This window comes from Apostichopus japonicus, chromosome 12, assembly GCF_037975245.1.
Source record: "Apostichopus japonicus isolate 1M-3 chromosome 12, ASM3797524v1, whole genome shotgun sequence".
In the NCBI taxonomy this organism is placed as follows: Eukaryota; Metazoa; Echinodermata; class Holothuroidea; order Aspidochirotida; family Stichopodidae; genus Apostichopus; species Apostichopus japonicus.
The window spans coordinates 15355944-15378868 of NC_092572.1; the positions used below are offsets into that span (position 1 = coordinate 15355944).

At 37.9% G+C, this 22925-nt stretch overlaps 1 protein-coding gene across 1 annotated transcript in view; it reads right to left on the bottom strand.

Annotated features, from left to right (window-relative positions):
• Positions 1–22925, bottom strand: part of LOC139977967 (gamma-adducin-like) — a gene marked incomplete in the record, with an annotated part of 755008 nt that overhangs the window by 3449 nt on the left and 728634 nt on the right. Inside the window, 5 exon segments of the mRNA XM_071987816.1 lie at positions 3772–3864; positions 4706–4816; positions 5730–6146; positions 6865–7029; positions 11123–11365. Of these exon segments, the coding sequence (XP_071843917.1) occupies positions 5838–6146; positions 6865–6888 (333 nt within the window).

A 22925-nucleotide genomic window follows, 5' to 3' on the forward strand; every position in this document is an offset into this window, starting at 1 on the left:
TCAGCCCCCCACTCAAAAGTACCTTCCTACGCTACTGGTTCATACTGTTCCAGTCTTTGATACACTGTGTATGAAACCGGTGGGGATTATAAAGGTAGGTTTTACACGCTTCACCATGATGTAAGAAATATAAGGGTAATAAAAGGAATATCATACCATCAAAGAATATATAACATTAACTCAAAGGTCACTGTACATCTTGTCCTTTGATGTTAAAGTCTCACTATGCATTCCATCTGGACGGTCTGAATAATAATGTTTTGGAGGTTTCTATTATCGCTCGTTCTCTGAGATTTGGCCAAAATATTTCGCAAACAATGCAACCACAAGATTGTCTGATTATTAACTGCACAATGGTACCAAAATAGGGTTAGGGAACAGTTTGTTCGTGTTTATAATGGAAGGCATAATGGGGCTTTATACCTAACTATCACATGAAAGTAAGTACAAACAATGAAGGATATTCATCAGAACACAACTACGAGGCAAGTTATAAAACCAACCAATTTACTCAGTTTTGAAATGTAAGTAAAAACAGAGGAGCTGTGTGCTATTCATGACCAACATTTTTGTTTGTTTATGTCATATGAAAAACTCAAAATACCCATATCCCAATGGATTTAAAGAAAAAATTGAAACCATTGAAAATAAGTTGACAGTCGGGTCAAGTAGCTACTGGATAGTTCCCTAAAAACACTTTAATGAGTTTTACTTCAGCACCGTCGAAATGGGTGCAATTAGTCCGTAAATATATGATGCTTGGCATGGCAAAACATGGATGGGACAGATATTGAGACTTTCATATTTAGAGAGGACAGAAACAAACAAACAAGCAGAGACTTCAAGTTGAATCCAGATGTCCTTTTATCACTGAATGGAGAATCGGTTGCGAGAGCATTTCAGAGACGAATCCTTAATTGAAAGCTAAAAGATCAATCAATTTTGTGAAGTAGCATTTAACATACTACACTTTTCATTCAATTCTAATTACCACCAGGTGAAGGCAATATTATGCAATATTTCTGTACGAAACCCTTGGTGTATTTCTCCCCCTCCAACCCACGCCCAAAGAGGTGCAACTTCACATGGCTAATAATTTGCCTGATCACCTCTGTCCCTTCTGCTATATGAAAAGTAAAGTAAGACATCTTAATCCTCTCTGACATTTGATCTTTCTGTGGTTTTAAGAATTTTGCATATTTTAAATATTCAGGGTGGCATTTAACCCCCCCACTTCCCCACACCCATCACCCTTCACCACCAAGAAAAATGAAAATGGATGAAGTAAACAGGGTGAGAGAGAACTTCAGTTGCTACTGATGTTTGTTCTAATAATGTCCTCATAGATAATACGGAAACCTCAAGTCTGCAATATAAATCCACCATGACAAATGATGATATTTCGGTTGCTTTTATTCCCAAGATGCGCTATTGTTCTTGTTTTGTTATTAAATTTATTTCCTATTCCTGTTGGCCTGGTTACATACCGTCACAAGAATCCGACAGTGGCGCATCCTGGTCGACCGAGTGGGGAAGGAAAACCAAAACTTGCAACAACATCAACGACAACGACAGAGTAAATACAGACTTGTGACACGTTGTGACAAGTTGTGACAATGTCACAGCAAAATCACATCATTGTAGCAAATGCCCAAAAAGATGGCTGAATTAAGAAAGAAAACAGTTTCTCCTTTCTCCCCTCTTTTTGGTCGAGGGAACATCCCAGTTTGGAGAGAAAGTCAAGCAAATTTGGGGGATCTAGTTTAAGGAGATTGAAGAAAGACAGGGTTTAAAGGGGACATGCACTATTGTAATTTGACTAAAAGTGGAGCTATATTCCATGCAGGCAATTTATATTAAAGGAGCACTTTTTTCCCCATTTTCTTTGTTTTAAACTGTTTGTTAGTCAAACACTAAAGCTAGAAACAGTAAAAACATGGTAAAGACTAAAGCTAACAGCTAATATGGACAGAGTCGGAGATTAAAACTTCCTCTTTGTGTAATTTCTATCATTTGAACATCAATTATGTTCGTATTTGATATGGAATACATGGTTTGGTTTTTTATTGATTTTTCAAGCTGAATGCTACTTTAACTGAACAATAAACATAGAGTCTGGCAGGATCAGAACCGATGTTTTCAGAAAATCTGGCAAATCTGAAATAATAATCTTTGAGAATCTCCTGGGTATTATTTCTCTAAACTATAGTTTCATTATGAAATTATCTTCTTGTATTTTTTTCTTTCTGATGTTCAGCAAAGATACACACATTACCATAAAAACATTTTTTCATGCAAAAAAAGGGTGAAAGTGAAGCTTACGAAAACAATATCACTTCAAAAATAATTTCAAAACAAAACACTCAATTGAAAAGTAAGCAAAAGCTGCAGGCAAGTCTTTCAAATATGTGAGTCTAGTCAAACCAATCCGAAAACAACTGCAATTTGGGGTGGGGATAGGTGGGGGGTAGAGGTTGGGTAGAACAGCACTGATCAAACCGAGTTCACCAACAAAAGTAAAGCAAAGCATTGATTTATGACTCACATAAAAGGTGACATGATTTCTACACTTAAAACCAATCACTTTGTGTAATCATTAATGAAGAATATCAAAACAAGCCATAACTGAAAGATATTTGTTTCTGAGTAAGCTGGCTTTAGTAAGTTGAGATTGATCAATTAATTCGATCTTATCAATGGAAGTTTGTTCAACCTATTGATTTTAACATGAAGTGCGACTCCAGTGTCATGTCCAAGTACTAGCTTCAGTGTCAATTTACCCTCACATTTTACTGGGTGGAGTGGGGTGGGGGAGGCGGGGGGAGTGGCTAATATCTCAACTTTTCCCCGTAGCTCATGTACTTTCTTGTGGTACATTCACTGATATTACTTACATAGAACCTAACGGAAGGAATGTCGAGACCATCCATCATTTTCACCACACTTTAATAAGTACACATGAATCGTATCCTAACAACTGTCACACCAGGCACATTGATAAAAGAAAGTTGCCCCCCCCTCCCTTTTATTTTCTCTCTTTCTATTTCTTAGTGCTTGTTTTGGATTAATGATGAAGATTTTTACAATTTTTCTAAGCAAGGATACTTAAGTTTTTGGCAGCCCATTGGTAGGTGCGGTCAAGATAATGCTTAATCAAATAACATAAAAATAATTGTTGGGATTGGGGGATAGGCCAGCCAAGCTATTACCTAACTACAGACAGAAAAAAAAGACTTTCTATTCTTAAGTAAACTGGTACCTTGATCAAACTTTACCATATTATTAGATCTTGATCAAACTTTACCATATTATTAGATCTGGATCAATGTTTACAATATTACTAGAGGGTCATCGGGCTGATACAGGTGGTTTACTCTTGAACCAGTGTAAAAGCTTAAATGAAACAGGACACTGTTGTGCTGGTATGAGACGCTTTAGAACACAACAGGTGGCGAGGGTGCTTTATTCTGTCCTTGTCTACAGTAGCATACCCGTACAACTGCTGTGTAACCCTACACCAACTTATTACGGTCTTGTCCATGAAACAAAAAGCCTTATCAGCTGACATACTACCCAATTTAGTCGGTATACTTTATACTAGTATGCAAATCATAAACAATCTATAAACAGAAATAGGTGGGTGGCTCTGCTCTTCATAATCTAAAACAAGAGATATCCTTTAAGAATGTGGACTTAATAGATAAATGCAGAGAGGGTGGGGAGAAGAATGGAAGGTAGAGGGGGCCAGAGACAAGGAAAATTCCAACGCACCTGTGTTCTGCAAGCATCTCCATAAGTTATACCTGCCAGAACTTCAGAGATGGGTCCAGGGTGCGTCTTATCCCCAAAACGCTCTTGCCTAATCTGAAATTCAAAGAGTAGACAACATCCTCGTTGGTAACATTATAACACTTCTATTCATAGTCTCTCTGCCATTAAGGATGAGGAATTAAAAATTCATGCCTTTTGCCACTGCGGTCCTGGCACCAGCTGCAAGGAGCATGTGGCATGAGTGCTAAATGCCTCGTTCTGTTGGATGCAGGTGTGACCTCATCAATTTTTCATTTCTGGGTAATATGGTTACGGAAACTTCACCGGCAGACACTCTTTGGGACATCTATCAAAGATGTCAGAATGACAGAACATATAACATAGCACTAAGAAGACGCATAACATAACACAAAGAGGACATTGAATAGTGATACTAAGGAGGAGAGATTTAAGAATGTTTAAAGTTCTCACAGCAAATTTTTGAGGCTTGCTAAGGGTCTGCTGTGTGTAAAATGATCCTGGGTGGGAAGGGGTCGGGGGCGTGAGGAAATATACACCCATCCGCTTCAACCTACCATAAAAATACAAAAGTAGTAAATAGCACAACTTAAAAAACTTTCTTGGGTGAACCCTCCCTACATGTGGAAATGGCTCCCTAAATGGGTAGTCCGCTCCCTACAAGGGGAGAACCCTACCTACGTGGGGAGTCCGCTTCAACGAATCCAGGGCAACACCCACTGATACACTTTTACATTATCTTTTTTTTTTTACCACTTTTTCTATAACATACCAGATACATCATTCACTCCTCGGAACACCGAATTAGGGAAAGGCGAAAAAATGGGAAAGAAGTGAGAGGAAGGAGAAAGTGGTGACAAATAACAAAAATAAAACAATCAATCAGAAATAACAGTGTATAACGTCATCAACGTACAGTTTAAACCTTCTTCTTGTACTCCTTATGATCTTGTCCCTGTCTTGCAAACTGTTGTGGATCAGTGATAGCAACTGCATCACCACTCTTGGGGTCCTTGTCACCTACCCACTGTGAAAAATGTAACCAGAGAGAAGAGTTGTGGATGACGCATAATCACTGGGTTTCCATTTGGCCTGTTTCCTACAAGATTTCTAACCGCAGGAGCGTAGCCAGGGGGCGAAGGGGGAGACCGCCCCCCCTCGATTTTTTTTTTTTATGATATCGAAGTTTTATAGCAGCTGTTATAAGAGGTTTTAATATTTGTTCACCAATAAATTAACTGTGTCTGAATTTTCGAAAATTCCCAGACCAACATTCTTCATCATACTTCCCTCTACTCGTGCAATTTTGACCGGTCTGTTAGGGGTTGAAGGTTTTTTTTCTATATTGGTTGTCCATAGATGATATTTTGTGCAACATTATGGGCATATTTGAGGTGAATTTGTTTATTCAAATTCTGAACAAATAATGGGCTTTAAAACCTCAAAAAGTGGGGCTGACGGATATTGTGGGCCGTTACGTAGTATTACCTACAAAAGCAGTGTTCATCTGGTTGGTCATTTTCAAGCCTGAGAAGTGCCATTTTCGGTGATCTGGGGGCTATCAAAACCAGAAATTTTCTTGTACGCTGCGTGCAACCGATGGTGGTGCTCCGCTTAGATAGTAATATACAAAATATCACAAAGCGCGAGAACAATTTGGGGGATGAAAGTTGCTACGCGCCTGCACCCAAGCAAATGTACCCCATCAATATTTGAAACAAATCACCGCCCCGGATCACATTGTCCAGAATGGTGACAATCCCGCTTCCCCCTCCCCCCCAACAACCCTTCTATCCCTGTTCTCCCTCTGAAAAGATCAAACATTCGCTAAATAAATAGCAAACAAAGGATGACTAACTTCTGATAATTCCATCTGTAGGGCATTTTAGATCTAGATTTTTTGTTTCTGGAAAGTGCTAAAATCAAAACATTTTCATCACCTTGGCAAGTGCCTGTTCGATGTCTTGAATTGTCAAAGTCCCCAAATTGCCCAAAATTAAGGATTGTGTCGGGTGATTCTGTCAAACGAATGATGTGCCTACCACCAATTACATGTCACTACTACTCAGGTGTATCTTCGTCTTGTAGCCCTCGTCTTCCCCTTTCTCTCCCCAGTTGGCGTACTTTTGAGCTACCTCCACCTTGGAGTATGTGTTTGGCGTGTTCAGCCATTTCGTCTTCTCCTCTGCCTGCCTCCTGTTCAACATCTTGATCGGTGACTCGTATCTGCTCTTCTCAAATTCGTTGTCGTAGATGTAGATGAAGTTGGTGGAGGCTGCTGGGTAGGCGACGTCGCTCTTGGGCTTCAGTTCGTGTCTCACAAACGGCTGGCCGTACACGTTGCCTGTTATGTAACCCTGTAACAATTTAAAAAGTTCCTGTGATCAAATTTTTGTGCTGGTTGCAGATCTAAGTCACTCTTACATCTAACATCAGCAGCACAACATTCCTCCATCTTTGTCTTCTTTGCTGTTTTACTTATGAAATGATTACATATCAAGTCTTCCACAAGTATCTCTTTGAAAATCTCACACATTCGCTGTCTTTGGTGCATTCAGGACAAACTAATTGGAACATTCCGTTTCTATGCCATTTCCATGAAATACTGCACAATTTTGGATGCAGGTGATCTTGAAAATATTTTCAAAATGGGTGGGGTGTGCGACAGATCACTTGTAGGGAGCTTCATGAAGTTCCCCAAACCGATAAAGTTTGGATTATGTTCAATAGCGTATGAAACCATTCTGATTATTAAGTCAAGAGCTTGCCAATACTATATATATATATATATATATATATATATATATATATGACTGAACGAAGCTACCTGCTTATCCACACTGACTTCCTACAACTCACTTCTCACTGAATTATCTCACTTAATAAAGCGTATTAGCTTGGTACACATATGATCAAAAACCTCATACGTTAACTAGCGACGCCATCGGTTGGCAATTAGCATAGTAAATGCTTGCTATGTCTGCCCAGATCTTTAAATGCAAATAAGGCTAGTTGGTCTGCTGCACAGACATTGCAGGCCAAGTGAGTTGGAATTTTTGCATTTTGAAATCTTACCATATTGTCCAAATATCTCATCATGGCTTCGAACTCCAGTTCACCGACCTTCAGTTTGTGTCCTGTCTCACTGACCCCACCTGCGTCCTTGGCAGTCCCTTCGCCGACCTTGTCTCTGACTTCATCCGGTAGGTGGATGACATTATCCAGGCCTACGGCATGTATCTGTCATGAATAATTACATACGGTAAAGCGTTTGAATGCAGTTTGTTGTTACATTATCAAACACAAGTCTTACGAGCGACTCTTTAATCTCTCTTATTCCTCCTTTGTCGTTTCTTGTCGCTGACGTTGCTCTGCTGGTCCTAACACTACTAAGGAGATTCTTATATTTGTCATCTTGTATATGCCATCCGAGGAATGAAACTCAACAATTTCATATAAGAGGACGACAACATCCTACATGATTTGCCGAATAAACCATCCGTTTGGCGTTCATGCTCAAAAATACAAGACCCACTAAAGAGTCGTTTTTAGCTTAAATCCGGTTTGAACTTTCGTCCTTTTGATGAAACCTTTGAATCCTTCTCAATTGAAGCATTTTGTCTTCCATCTCTCTGTCAAGGGACAAAAGAGCTAAATACTGCCATTACAGAACAAACACAGAAATGCACTTCTCCTTCAACAGGCAAATATTTGAGCAACTGTCTGTCTGGGCAATAATACTTCATTTGTTCCTATCCAACAACAAAAAATTGTCTGTCAACAAAACTGGACCAAACTTGGCTATGTGATAATTTGCTCTTTAATGAACAAAAAGATGTCAACTTCTCTATGGTGGATATAACCAATGCCTGGATTCTGCAAGGCACCTTGATAGCAAATAGGCAAAAGCATTATGTACAATATGTATGAGGTACAATAGAAGCATTGTAACACTATCAGGAAAACGGAAGTTTGTGTTTATAAGCCTTTTCTCCAAACAATTTGATACAGAATCCTGTGGACGCCTGCGGGCGCAAGCTGAGCTCATCAAACTTACAAAGACCCTCAGGAGCATCCCAGCTTTCCTTTCATGATGTTAGTGTCATCACATTAGTATTTATAATACGCTTTCTGGCCAAGGTGAAGTGCACAGGAGCGGCAGTATTTGAATATACCGCAGAGGATCGAAAACTGAAGCCTTTCCAAAATCTCATCGATCATATTCATAGACTTACTGTTTTAGTATTCTGTGCTTAATACTCCCTTTTGAATAGATATTTATTCCTCTTGAATGTTATTCAACTTTTATTAGCAGATTGAATTTGAGTTAGCAGAAATAAATGTTTTAGTTTTTGAGTCGGACTAAATTTATTCCAGTCCTTGCAGCCCGACTGAACTTTATTAACATTAGGCTGAAACTTGGAGGAAATAAATTTTATCCCACAGCGATAGGCCTAGGCCAAATATCCAATAATGAATGTTCAGAACTTGCTGCAGTTATCCAAGAATATGGAAAATATTGTTGACCCATCGAAGAAGACCAAGCCTCAAAAATGTGTTATTTATTGGATGAAAGATCAACAAGTTAGTACAGAGTCGGTGATGGACAAAGAAAATGCAACTGAAAATGCAGTCTGCTTGATAAAGTGGAGAGGAAAGGGGCCGTATTCTAGAAAAATCATCAAAATAAGTGGTATGTTGACCTTTTTTCTGTTTCATTTCTATGTGTAATCATTTGAAACTTTCTGACAGTGGCACAATAACCAAGTTCAACTTCTAATTTTCTCCTGTCTTGTGCCACGATAAACAGCATATTTGCAGTTAATAAAGTTAATAATCAAATTAAAATAAGACAAGGCTACATGTGTAGTATATTTCTTGTTTAGGCCTAAACTTATAGGGTTACTACAGTTAAGCTTATTCTTATGGGTGCATGGGGCAATGCCTATGTTTGGTAATTATTTGGACATTCAGTACTTGGATTTTCCTAGTTTTACCTAGTCAAACTTCACGTTCAAATCTGACGTTTCTCTTACCGTACTACAGAGATTTTACTTACCATTGAAATAGCGTTTTAAAAATGCAAAACATTTAAGTGTTGGGCATGCAGGGTTTAATGTGATTACATTTCTGTTTTTCATATGTGGTTATATGCAAGGAGCCAAATTTTTCATCATTTTAATAATTATTACAGGGGGGGGGGAGGGCTAGTAAGGTTATATATAAACTTTGTGACATGTTGTAAGACATGTGTAAACATGCTTGCTTGCCAAAAAAGTGGGGTCTAAACCCACCCATCTCTCTCCCGCCTTGCGACGTCCCTGTATTATGCACTGAATATTATATATTATATTTTCCGTTTCTGGTGGGTGGTTATTGTGCCAATGTATATTTGTGCCCTATCATTATTAATTATTTCTATTTGTTTTATGTTCAGAGTACATTCACAGTATGTGTGGCAGAAACCAGTGGACAGAGCCACAGCCACAAGAGATTAACAAACGGTTTGCATACAAGTGCACGAATGCTCCAAGATACGTGAAATTGAAGAAGCTGTATTTTATTTTTGTTTTGTTTTGTAATTTTATAGTTGTTGAATAAAAAAGGAGACTTCAGAATTCTGGTTATTCTCATTATTTGTTTGGAGAGTTTTAATCAATAACTAGGACAACAAGCTGGCCAATTCCTAACTCTCCTTACTTGGAACTGATTAGCATACAAGTATTCAATAAGTATTCGAGTAAGTATTCAGAAACCTGTTAAGCCTTCATAAAATAACTAATTAGCATACAAGTATTTGAATACTAGCGAATAAGTATTCGAGTAACTATAAGTATTCATCAGAGCCGAATTATTTAAATTAGCAAATACTTATATGTAAATGAGCTAATTAAGTATTCAGATAGCTATTCCAAATCTACTCGAATACCTATTCGAATACCTATTTGAATACCTATTTGAATACCTAATAGGTATTCGAATACTTCACTCATTTAAATATTTTGGCTCTGACGAAGGCTTATAGTTATTCGTATTAGTATTGGAATACTTATTTTGTACTGTGTGTTATATGGTAAATTTTCTGAATACTAAGGAAATCTTTGAATACTTTTTGAATACTTATCGTGTTAGGTAAGGGTAACTTTATTAGAAGGCAGATAATACGCTTTGTAATGACCATTGTTTGTTACCCAGACTCGACAAAAAAAAACACACACACACCGATTGATAAAATTGTAGGTTGACAAAACCCAGACAACCAACTCTTGATGCTGCAGGGAGAAGAGAGGACCAAGTACTCCCATTCCTGCCCATCAACACCCCCCACTTCCCCCACCACTTGAAATCCTAACCCACTAGTAAAGTGTGTTGCTGAACCTTCAAGACATACAAATAGAAAACTCAATTATGACTTTCATGAATGATCTCTAAGGGAAATTTTCCCACAGTTTCAACTGGTAGCTTTTCTAAGGATTTACATTAGCCAAAAGACCCTGGTTTCCAAGGTCAATAATGAAACACATCTCCCAGGTGGGTAACCTTGCCCTTGGGGTCAGACATCAAAAAGAATATTACGGGAACTTTATCGCTGAATGTCAACATTATTAGTGCACATACATGTTAGAAAGCAAACATCCCCTACTATGCCTTAATCCAAATCCATAAATCCGATTTGGAGTAGGCAAGTCGCATCAAGACTAGCAATTATTCCAGTCAAACATACTTTTCAACCGCTGTTATTTTCTTTTCATTTCATGGAGCAGGCTTTGCTATTGCGGGGGGCTTTCTGCTGTTACTCAGAGCCTAGTTTGACTCAGGAAATAGCAAACAAAAGTTTGTACAGAAGCGGAATCTTCGGGAGTGGAGAGAGTTGAGGAGAGTACTGTAATGACTACATATTGATACAGAAGTAGACTATGCTAATGGCAAAATCAAGTTCAGTGTAGGCTAGGAGATACAATCATTCCCAAGACAATAAAAATCCCAAATTGATTATATTGTTTGGAAACAGTTTGAAAATTTCAGATAACTTTTCTCAGAGGAGAGGGTCATAACAAAGATTAACTCAATCCATACCATTTACTTTGTGTTTCGAGTTGACTAATCTTGTCCATTTTCAACCCTAACCCCCTCCCCCCCCCCTTAACCCATTCCCGGCTCTTTAAAAAACAGCTTAAAAAAGGAAAACTCTGTAACTTTCACAGGTCTCCAAAATATTCTGAAATGGAGGAGAATGAACAAACTGTAACATAACCAGAAAACATTTGGCCTCACACTGCTAAGTTTTACAAGCAATCCGACCACGTTGGACCAAGTCCAGTTAATTATTTACCTGTATCTCACATGCTGCTACACAGTTGAGGGCTAGGAAGTACGCCTCCTCTATGGACCCACCACAGCAGACGATACATGGTTACGCAAGAATAGGATCTTGTTTTTGGGTCCAGGGGCCCTGATGATTTGATCCTTCTGTTCCTCCTCGACCACGATCTCCGTGTAGTCATAGTATAGAGATCTCACCACAAATCAAGGCATCTTGACTGATCGGCAATAGGCCACACTTCATAGTTGAGACCTGTCAAGATTCAAAGCAAAAAATTCAAAATCCTCCATATTCTATGACATCTTTGCTTTTAACGATTTGCTTTGGTCAACAACTTGCAGGAAGGGTAATGCTAGGCAAACATATTGAATATTCAAAGAACATTTAAAATCCTCCATAATCTATGACATCATTGCTTTTAAGGTAGTTTTTTTTCTACTTTTTCTTTTCTTTTATGTGGTCAGCAAATTTATAAAGTCAACCAGGTATTAATCAAAACAAATCGAAATGTGACAAGTCAAGCTAAAGATCTTAAAAAAAAGTGATCAAAGTCCAAGTAAAGAAAAAAGGAACCTGCTCTAAGAATCATGAAAGTAATTATAAAGGTGGATACTCACAGCAGCGGCTGCCGAAGTGTGCACATGTTAAATGCATTTAGTACCTGGTCTGGATTTATTATTATTATTACTATTGCTTTGGCAGACTTTTAACTTTGAACACTATCTATCAATATGTAGCAACTGCTTTGAAGTTGATGAGAAAAACATCTTTTGGCCGAGAAGCATCCAACATTGGGGTTATTCCACTCATCTCCAGAAGTTATCTGTTGATCCCAAAAAAATCCCTTAGTACATTGTTGCCTTTAAATAAAACAGTGAGTTACTTAATTATTTAGATTACACAAAAGAAGGCAAAACTATATCAAGAAAAGAATGCAAGACAATTGATCAAGTTAGCCATTAGCTAGCATTTGAAAGCAGTAGAGAAGACCAGCATATGCAGAGAAGTCTCCTTGATAATTGAAACAAACACTGTTGTTCTATAACTCTATAAACACTACCTGGCAATTGATTGGACATTGTTTATATGTTAAGGATTGGGTGGTTAGAGAAGTCTGGTTGCAACATCCAAGGAAAGGGGGTGGGTGGGGGGAGATATAGTATGGCAAAGGAAGGCAGAACTCAGTTTTTCTCTTTAAGCGCTGGTATTTTGTTCCCCACTAGCAAGCTCTACATCAAAAAATAGGAGGAAAAGGAAAACAAATGTGTAATAAACAATGCTTGATAAAATCATAAACTAGCTTTAAATGTTGGAACACTCTTTTAATGCTCAGAAAATATTAAAGAGTGAATGGCTCCTTTAATATTAAGGAGTAGAAGGCTCTTTTAAATGCTTATTGATGCAACCCACAATGCATCTCATGTCAAAAATTAACCTTCTATTCTAAAAATCATGGCTATAACCGACATATGATAAAAAAAAATAAGATATAAAATCTTAAATTTGTCCAAAATCCATAACCATCTAAAAAAATATTTGATTTGTCAATAGATGATAGCTGAAGGGATTCAATACAGCTTATTTATTACAACTCTAAGTGTACATATGACCAACTAATCCCAATGCCATGGAATACTATTATGTACCAACGCCAACAACAATATGTACACAACAGTTACCTTTATCGAACACATGGACACGGCCATCTTATACTACAAAAACTTGTGATAAAACTGAGGGTGCTACTGGCAAATACCGCAGAATATGTACAACCTATCTAGCCTTATGCTGTCTACCAACAGAAATCACCTACAATATAAAAATGAAATGCAAGCAAATATGAATACTTGTAACGTCTTCGTTCACATACTGAAATAATTATTCCATCTAGTACAGTAGTAGCAGGCATATCACATAATATAACACATGCTTGGACCTAAGATGTTTAAAAAGTAAGGAACGAACTTACCTGATTGTACCTGGTCTCCATAGCTGCCCTCAGCATACACTGCAAACGTACATTTTCTGCAACACCTACCTTCACGTCAAACTACAAAAAAAGCATCATATCAGTCAAAATCTTAGAAAAGTTACAAATGAAACATGTTATTACCTCATAGAGCTTTTGATGATAAACTGACGCAGGGAAAGTTAATTAAAAATAACTGATATTTTTGGATATATACATAAATCTTAGAAAACCACGTTGTCAATGGTCCTAACCACAAACTTTTTCAGGTTCCTTACCCGCAACTTCCTGGAGTTTTGAAGGCTGAAATTGCAAATAAACTAGTGCATATCCCTACACCAGTTTGAAGGGTCACATTGCAAATAAATTAATGCATATCCCTACACTAGTTTGGAGGGCTGAAATTGCAAATAAACTAGTGCATATCCCTACACTAGTTTGGAGGGCTGAAATTGCAAATAAACTATTGCATATCCCTACACTAGTTTGGAGGGCTGAAACTGCAATTAACTTAGATATGCTGACGACACTACCCTACTTGCAAGAACAACAGCAGAGCTTCAAGACCTTATTGAAAGAGTCAAGCAATCCAGTGAGGAATACGGACTGTACCTCAATGTTAAGAAGACAAAGGTTATGATATGTGGAGGAAAGAATGACCATCATATTCAAGCTGATGGAGAGGATGTTGAAGTAGTCAACACTTTCAACTTCCTGGGCTCTCTGATTGTGGATGATGGTGGATGCTCACAAGAAATACGACGGCGTCTCGCCATGGCTAGATCATCTGCTATAAACCTCACTGACATATGGAAAGACAGAGGGATCTCAAGGAACACCAAGATCCATATAATGAATGCTTTGGTCTTTCCAATCGCTACATGCTTTTGAAATGTGGTGTTGGAGGAGGATGCTGAGATAATCATGGAAGGAACGTAAGTCAAATGTTTTTGTCAAGAACCAAATTGGAGCGAAGGTTACCTTATGTCAGAAGATAGATAAGAACAAGCTGCAGTATTTTGGACACATTTCTAGGAGAGAAGGTGACAACTTGGAGAAGATCATTACCCAAGGTCATGTTGAGGGTCAACGAAAACGTGGTAGGCCAAAAGTTCGATGGGCTGACGGGATAAAAGAGATCACCGGCATGAACATCTGCGCAGCTCACCGATACGCCCAGGATAGAAGTGGTTGGAACGTCATCATCAATAGGGTCACAAAGGGTCAGTCATGACTCATAGGACGACGACGACGACGACGAGTGCATATCCCTACACTTGTTTGGAGGGCTGAAATTGCAATTAACTAGTGCATATCTCTTACATATAAATAGACCTATATCAAAAAGCCCAATCCTTGAGATCAATTTTAAGTTGGTCTGACTTCATGAAGTCAAAAAATTGGATAACCAACCGTTATTGGATAACCAACCGTCAACCTGTTAACACTGTTCCTTGAGGAGCTCTTATATTTTCTACTTTCTAATGATCTCCGAGGTTAAATAGAGTGTGGTTTTCACTACATCATTGCAAATTGTATTATTTGAGATACTAATTGAGACAATTGATATTTAGCAGAAAATTTTATTTTATTCAAATTTTGGAATACTTTTTCCGCTGGAGATCTCGGCAATGACGTCTTGCGACGTTCATTAGCCTACAAGATTTTTAGTACGGATTCTGTGACAGTGGAGAAATTAAAGGAGTGTAGCATCAGAGTTGCTGACAGTTCATATAAAGATACTGAGATTTTGTATGCTATCATGAATGATGTTGGTAGAGATGGAATTGCAAGTTGTGTGAAATCTTTGGGATGCTGGATTATCACATTAAAAGCAAAGAAACAAGCTGATCTTATTTTGGACAGTGGACTCCTCGTGAATGGGAATCAGTTTCTACTGGTGTCAACAGAACGTTCCTAACAGTTAGTGTTTTCGGAGTACCTTCATTCATACAGGACAAAGATCTAACAGGAAAACTTTGTGAGTATGGGTGTAAAATAAGAGGCAAATGGAAACGAAAGACCTTCCCCAGATTCCCAAATATCGAGAACGGAATACAATATGTACAGTTAGAACTACCTGAAGAACACAAGAGCTTGCCTTACGCAATTAGAATTAATGGGATTAATATGAACTTAAAAGCACAATGGTCAAACTAAAGTATGCAATCTGTGTTTGGAAAGCGATCACATCAGGAGAAACTGTCCTAACTACAAATGTAAAGTTTGCGATGTCCAAGGGCACCGGGAAGCTAATTGCCCAAAGGTCAGATGCTTTAAATGCCAAGAACTTGGACATAAAAGCTTTAATTGTCCTGAGAAGTTTGAAGAGTATCGCCATGACAACACAGACGCTGGCTCGACCCTAGATACACATGAAAACGAAACACAATATCAGTCTGAGGGATTAGTTACTGGGTCAGTTGAACAGGACGATCACGCTATTCAAGAAGCTATCGAGGTCAGGGCACAGAAATCCGAACAAAACACAGATTCAACAGCAAAGAAGAACAATAACGAGAACTCCAGACACCCGAGTAATCCTAACCAGGAGTCCAAGAAAACCCAACAACAACAGCGAACTGAACAAAAGACGACATTGCCAACACAAAAAGTAGTAGAACAACGGAGAACACAACCGGAGACTGGATCTCAGCGGATGGAGGGGGCAAGCACACAAAGGGGAAACATCCAACCCCACAAAAGGCAAATATCCCTAGATGCTTTCAAACTATCAGACTAAAGAAGAAAACATTTATTCCTAATCTCAGCAGAGCGAGAAATGTCAGAACAAAGGATTCTTCAGCAGAACCTATGCAAAGATGATGGCGTTCATGTTATACTTTTATTTATTTATAGCGATGCAAGCTGCAAAATACCTTGAAACAGGGGAGGAAGCTATCGCATGCAATTACTACGATATTGTTTCATACAACAAGATGTCTAGCGAACACATATTGTCTTTATTCCACCATAATAGTCGAAGCCTTAACAAAAACTTAGACGACATAACTACATTTACGTCTCTATTGAAGGAGGATTTCTCTGTCATTGGATTTACCGAAACCTGGCTTACTGCAGATATATCCCCCCTAATCCATATCAATAACTATACGCTTGTTGAAAGGCATCGTCCCGAAAGGAGAGGTGGCGGTGTTTGTCTATTTGTTAACAACGATTTAAATTTCAAACTCAGAAACGATATAAGCATTTTCAATCATTCTGTCAATGTTCATAGAGGTTGACATAACATCAGCAATGAAAAATTATACCATAGGCGTAATTTATAGGCCTACAAAAAGTTCACTGCATATTTTTCTGACACACGTAAACAAAATTTTAACCCAACTCCCGAATGAACGACATAGTGCATACATTATGGGTGATTATAATATTGATCTTGCAGATTAAATCTGCTGACTTTTTAAACTTACTTTATGCCAGTGGATTTTTTCCTACTATTACCAAACCTACCCGTGTGGGTTGCACTTCTGCAACTCTTTTAGATAATGTTATAACCAATGATGACTGCAAACTAATAACTGGTATCTTTGTAACAGTGACCATTATCCATTATTTCTCCAAACTGCCATACACAAAAGTAGGCAAAGGGGCCCTATGTATGTGAGGAACTACTGCAAAACAAATGTACAGAATTTCTTCTCAACAATCCGAGATGCTTCTTGGGAAAATGTTTCATCCCAAACTGATGCAAACATTGCCTATTCTATGTTTTATAACAATTTCAATGCCATATATAATCAATGCTTTCCTGAGCAATGCGTCACCAAATCTAAGAGACGTCGAAAGAGACACCTGTGGATTACTGCAGGTATTCTAGTTTCTATCAAAAGAAAAGATAAGCTATTTAAAAGACATATTAAGAACCCGTCTGGTGTAAATAAAACTATTTATTCTCAATATCGCAATAAGCTCAATCATGTTATCAAATTTTCTAGAAAATTATATTTCAACAATAAATTTGATAATGCGAGGAGTAACCCAAAAGGCACATGGGATACCATTAACCAACTACTCCATAAAGGTCGTATAAAACAATCATCGTATCCCTCTTTTTCAAGGATGGTGACAAAGAGATTAACACCGACCATGACATTGCTAATAAATTTAATGACTTTTTCGTCAATCTGGGGCCATCACTGGCAAGTAAAATCAACCACAAACATAAATCACAGGAATCTGTGAACATTGATGTTAACACTCATTCCATGTTTTCTCATCCTGTCAGTGAGGAGGAGTTGTTAAAAACAGCAGCCTCTTGCATGAAACCCGATAAAGCAGCTGGATACGATGATTTTAAGCCTGGTATTGTAAGACAAATTATCCTATTTATTACCAAACCATTAACCCACATTTGTAATTTGTCGTTCAATACCGGTATTTTTCCTGATATGCTAAAAATTGCCAAGGTCATCCCTGTCTTTAAGAAAGGGGATTCAGAAAACTTTGAAAATTATCGACCTATATCACTATTATCATGTTTTTCCAAAATAGTTGAAAGGCTTATGTATAATCGTATTTTTAACTTTATTTCAAAATATAACATTTTATGCCAGGAACAGTATGGATTCCGTCCTGAACACTCCACTGAGCTAGCACTAGCTGATGCCATTGACAATTTGTATTGTAATCTTGACAAGAATAGTACCTGTGTCGGGGTTTTCCTGGACCTCTCAAAGGCCTTTGACACAATAGACCACACAATTCTGCTTAATAAATTACACCGTTACGGCATAAGAGGAACCCCTCTTAATTGGATCGACAGTTACTTAGCAAACCGCTACCAATATACATCCTACAAAAATGCTCATTCCCAACCGGAGAGAATTCAATGTGGTGTGCCACAAGGCTCTATACTTGGTCCATTGCTTTTTATTCTATATGTTAATGACATTACCAATGTTTCTGATAAAGTTAAAGTTGTTTTGTTTGCTGACGACACAAATATTTTCTTTGTATCACAATCGAGAACTTTATTTCATATTGAAGTATCAACTGAATTAGACAAGTTCAGCGACTGGTTCGCTGGCAACAAATCATCATTGAATATTGATAAAACAAACTATATAGTTTTTAATACTTCTAAAAATTTTACATGGAATGCTGATATTACTATGGGTAGTAAAAGACTACAACAAGTCAATAGTACTAGATTTTTAGGCGTATATATAGATCATTAACTTAAATGGTGTGACCACATTACAACTGTCTGTAAAAAAGTTGCAAAAAACACCGGTGTTTTAGCTAAGCCTAAGCATTATCTGCCACAACACATATTAAAGATTCTCTATCAGACATTAGTCCAGCCACATATTACGTATTGTTGTAACATATGGTCTGGTACTAGATATACCAATCTGAATCCCATTTGTATTACACAGAAGAGAGCAGTCCGCCATATAACACATGCCAAACCACGGGACCATACAAATCCTCTTTTTAAGCGTTTTAAGTTGTTAAAAGCTGATGACATTATTAGGGTTAACCTTGCTACATTTGCTTATAAGGCATGGAATGGACTGTTACCAAATGCTTTTTATGACTACTTAATATGTAACAGTGATATTCATCATTACAATACCAGATCTTCAGGCAATGCACATTATAACAGGTATAATTCTACAATGGGGATGTTATCACTAAGGGCACGTACAATCAAAACATGGAATTCTCTATCAGACAATATTACAAATAAACCTTCTGCAAAATCATTCAGAAGAAACTTTATTCAAAAAATTATTGCATCTTATTAATTGAACATGTTCATTTTGTCTTATATATTTTGTTTTCTTTTTACAGGGAGTCCTCTACTTTGTTAAGCCATCTGAAGGTTTTTTAGAGGACTTCCTATCACATTGAATATATTCACGTGATAAACAAATCAAATCAAATTTGTGAATAGGACTGCATAATGCAATTTTAGTCTAGTATGTTAATTATTTAATGATGTCTATTTTCCTCAAGATGAGCTTCATTCTCAAAAGTTATACCTGTACTTACATTTTATGCCTTTGTTTGCTAGCTGGGTCATCTACTTGGTTATTTTTCAGTGGAACAGGTGTCACTTAACTGTTTCTTCTCCTCTTTACTGCTTGCATGTGTTCCTCTCATTCCTAAATTTGTCCATCAACTTCATGCTCCAGTAATCCTGTTTCAAAAGGAATTATAAATAATATCGAATGCTCTATGTTCACATACTGGGTAATCACCAATCACAATAAATCCCATTCCAACCCCATAGCTTCACGCACACACACATCTAATCAAATACACACACATGCTGTTTGAAAGCCGTTATTTCCTATTCACAGTTGGTTTGGTCTACCAAACATACTCTGAAACTCTCTACAAAGACAACGATGCACAGAGCTGACCCTGGCAACCTAGGATAAGGAATTATATTTTACCCAGCCCAGACACAATAGCATGTACATATAAACATTACTTTCTACAGGATGAGTGCCAGGTATGGATGCCTTTCCCAGGAATGGGTAGCCCCCGCTGCCTCTGAGTAGTGGGCAGTTTAAGTGCAGCTCGTAGATTGCTCAACAGCATGTCTCTTCCCAGTCCTGTGGTCAGTACACTACAACCAGCTTGTACCTACATGTAATGAAGAAATTAATCAAAAATAATATGGCACAAAAGAGGGTTCTAATTAAGAAGACTCTGCAACTGCATGGCCTCTCCAAAGACTTTCCAATTCAGGCAGAATATGATCATCAATATCACAACCCTCTAAGTATAATGCAAGAAGTAAGACTCCATTTGCTCCTGCAAGCCAATGCAGAGATGTAATAGTTGCGAATGTCACCATGGATACATTTTTTATTGGTTACCATCACAGTAACAAGTTGTGCTTAATGGGTGAAATGAAAAGAAGAAAGGATCACAAGGTACAAAGTCCAGGCAATGAGGGCTGTTCAGCAAAGATGCCCTATTTCGGAGATGAACAAAATGGTGGAAAGATTTGTGAATCCAAATTACTTACAGGTAAGAATCCACTAATGGTGAAGTGTCTCACAACTGATATTGATGGCAAGGCACGTAAAAGGTTCAGTAGTACAATGGCTGTAACTACTCATTCTGAAAGTGAACTTAACCTGTTAGATCAAGTTCACCTACTCAAGTCACTCCGCAGAGCACTGACTATATTAAAGCAGTATTCTCCTCTGATATGTTCCTGCAAAAACTGTGACTAAGAAGCGCTTGACAATCTTATAAATACCTGGGAGAAACCATCACTGATAAATTAGAGTGGGATGAACATGTAAAACGTGTTCTAGCAAAAACTAATCAGCGTATGTTCCTATTACAGAAGCTTAATTTATTCGGACTAGACCAACTCTTATTTCTCTGTTCTATATTAAAATCGGCAATCAAGACCACTATTACATTCTGTTTAGCCGCGAGGGGTGAAAATACTACTGCTAGAGACATGACCAAGTTAAGTAGACTAGTTTCTAAAGCAAGGAAAGTTTGTCGGTCACATGACCTCAGTTCAGTAGATGAGTTGCTTGTCAGAGTATCACAGAGTAATATGAAGTCAATCATGTCATCCCAACATCCTCTGGGGCATCGGGTAGATTACAGCAATCAAACAGGCAGACTAATTGTCATGAGTTGCTGAACCGAGAGATACAGGCGTTCTTTCTTGCAAAGGGCTATTCTCAATCTTGCCAATGAATTATGTAGGAAATAGGCCAAATATATGTGTCAGAACATGGACATAGTAGTCTTAATTTTTCGCTTTAGGAATCAGATTTTTATGTATTTTCGCTGTATTTATGATTGATTTATTGTCTGTTTTACTGAGATGGACTGAATGCCAATTTTTATGGTCAATAAATTTCTTATATCTGAAATATCAAAAGCGCTTTATCAACATGTTTAGAATGCCTTGCAAAGTACTACAGTGGAAATCATTTATATTGCCAAAAGCATTCATTTGTATGCAAGAGGGGCAGGAAGTACACATTTCCATGTATGCCAAATGCTGCAAAGGGTTCTCTGCTAATATCCCACACTGACAGCAGGAAGCTAAACAAAATATCTGAGACACCCACCTGCAGCAAATGATTATGGTCCACTCGTGTTGAGACTTCCACTCAAAAGCAGATGTCATTAATAAGGCTTTCACTGTGACCAATCCAAAACATAGTACCACACTTTCGTGCATTGGTCAGTACAGGGACTACAGTTCCATACACATAACATATACTGTAATGTGCCTGAAGAGACCATAGCCAGGAAGATGGAAGCTGCAGTATTAAAGGTGAGCTCAAATAGTCCATGTATCCAGACTCTGAAATAGATGCAAAGAAAACAGCAATGTGATGAATTACGTAAGAGAGACAGAGCATACAGATGGAGGAGAGCACAACTCAGAGAGAGAGAGTACAAGCTACATGGTAGAACTAAAAACATAAACCAGTCCAGTATCTATAAGAAAGATCAACTGATTCATGACCAGTTACTCTAGGATGATAAACTACACTGATGATGAAGATGACAATATTTATCAGTGATGCCAGTAATTTGTAAACTGAGTCTATCCACACTCACTGTTATGAGTTAAAACAGTATCACTCAGTCAGGGAAGTAGGCAATCAAGCTGATGACCATAAACTTGGCAAGTGCCATCAAACTTTCAAGGCTCTCTGCTGTGTTTCACTGCAAGATACTGTTGAGAGATGTGACACCTCTTTCCACATGTAGGCTGTTGTGGCATATGTATGAGATGTCAAATGGTTTGGTCCTTAAGATTTCTTTACTTTGCACAATACTTTGAAGAGCATATTTGTCAGAATGTGGAGCCTGCTGCCTCTTCTCTTAGCTGCCAGGGTTAGCATTTTGAAAATAATGCCATATGCTGGTGCCCCTGGCTTACTGATGGTGTAGGCACCTGTCCACATTCTGCATCCCTCTGTGTAACTTGCTGGGGCTGATGTATGTTTTGCCAACTTTTCATTTATGTCATCAGCCCATGCCATCCAATCTTGGTCTGACATTGTAAAGGTGTGAGCTTTCCAGTTCCATATGTCTAAATGTATATAGGCCTAAGCTTATTCTGAATGCAGCTTGGGGCTCAGTTCAGCTGATTCTTACACCACATTGAGTAGTAATATATGCTTTTAAACTTCTGTTGCTTTTGCTCTGCTACACTGCACAGAAGTAGGCTACTCACCAGATCTACAACTTCCCTATCAAATAAGCTACATGTACTACTTAGTGAGTGTAAGTCTGTGATGGTATAAGCTCTGAGGTGATGGGTATTACTTTCACTTTTCCCCTTTGAAGTAGCTGAGAGGTTTTTCACACCTACCCATGCAATCATCCCATTCTTTATCATAAAGTTGAAATTTGATTTCTTCTTGAATATGAAACTTTTTCCTTATTTTAAGTTGCTAACTCTTCAAACTCAACAATTTGTTTCTGTTCTTTTATGGTGAGATCATAGATGTGAGGAGTTCATAAATACTGATTTAGTTTCAGAACCAATTCTACATGTTAATCTTCTTACAACTGTTTAGTCAACATCTATGAGAAAAGGTTTCCTCATGTAAGTGAATGAGGTGTCAATGTTCCAAAAGTTTATTGAACCTTTCTGTCCAGCACATTTTTGGCATTTATATGTAAAATTCCACCTGTTTTCTGCCATACTTCCTCTGTGGGAAATGGTGTAGTGCAACCCTGCATTTCTGTACTGCAAAGAAAGAAAAAATAGGTAACTAAAATCCTGGTTATCAGTACTGAAGGGCTCATTTATTAAAATTACAATTCATTATTCTTAATCGTAGTTAACCATAAACATAGATTGAAAAA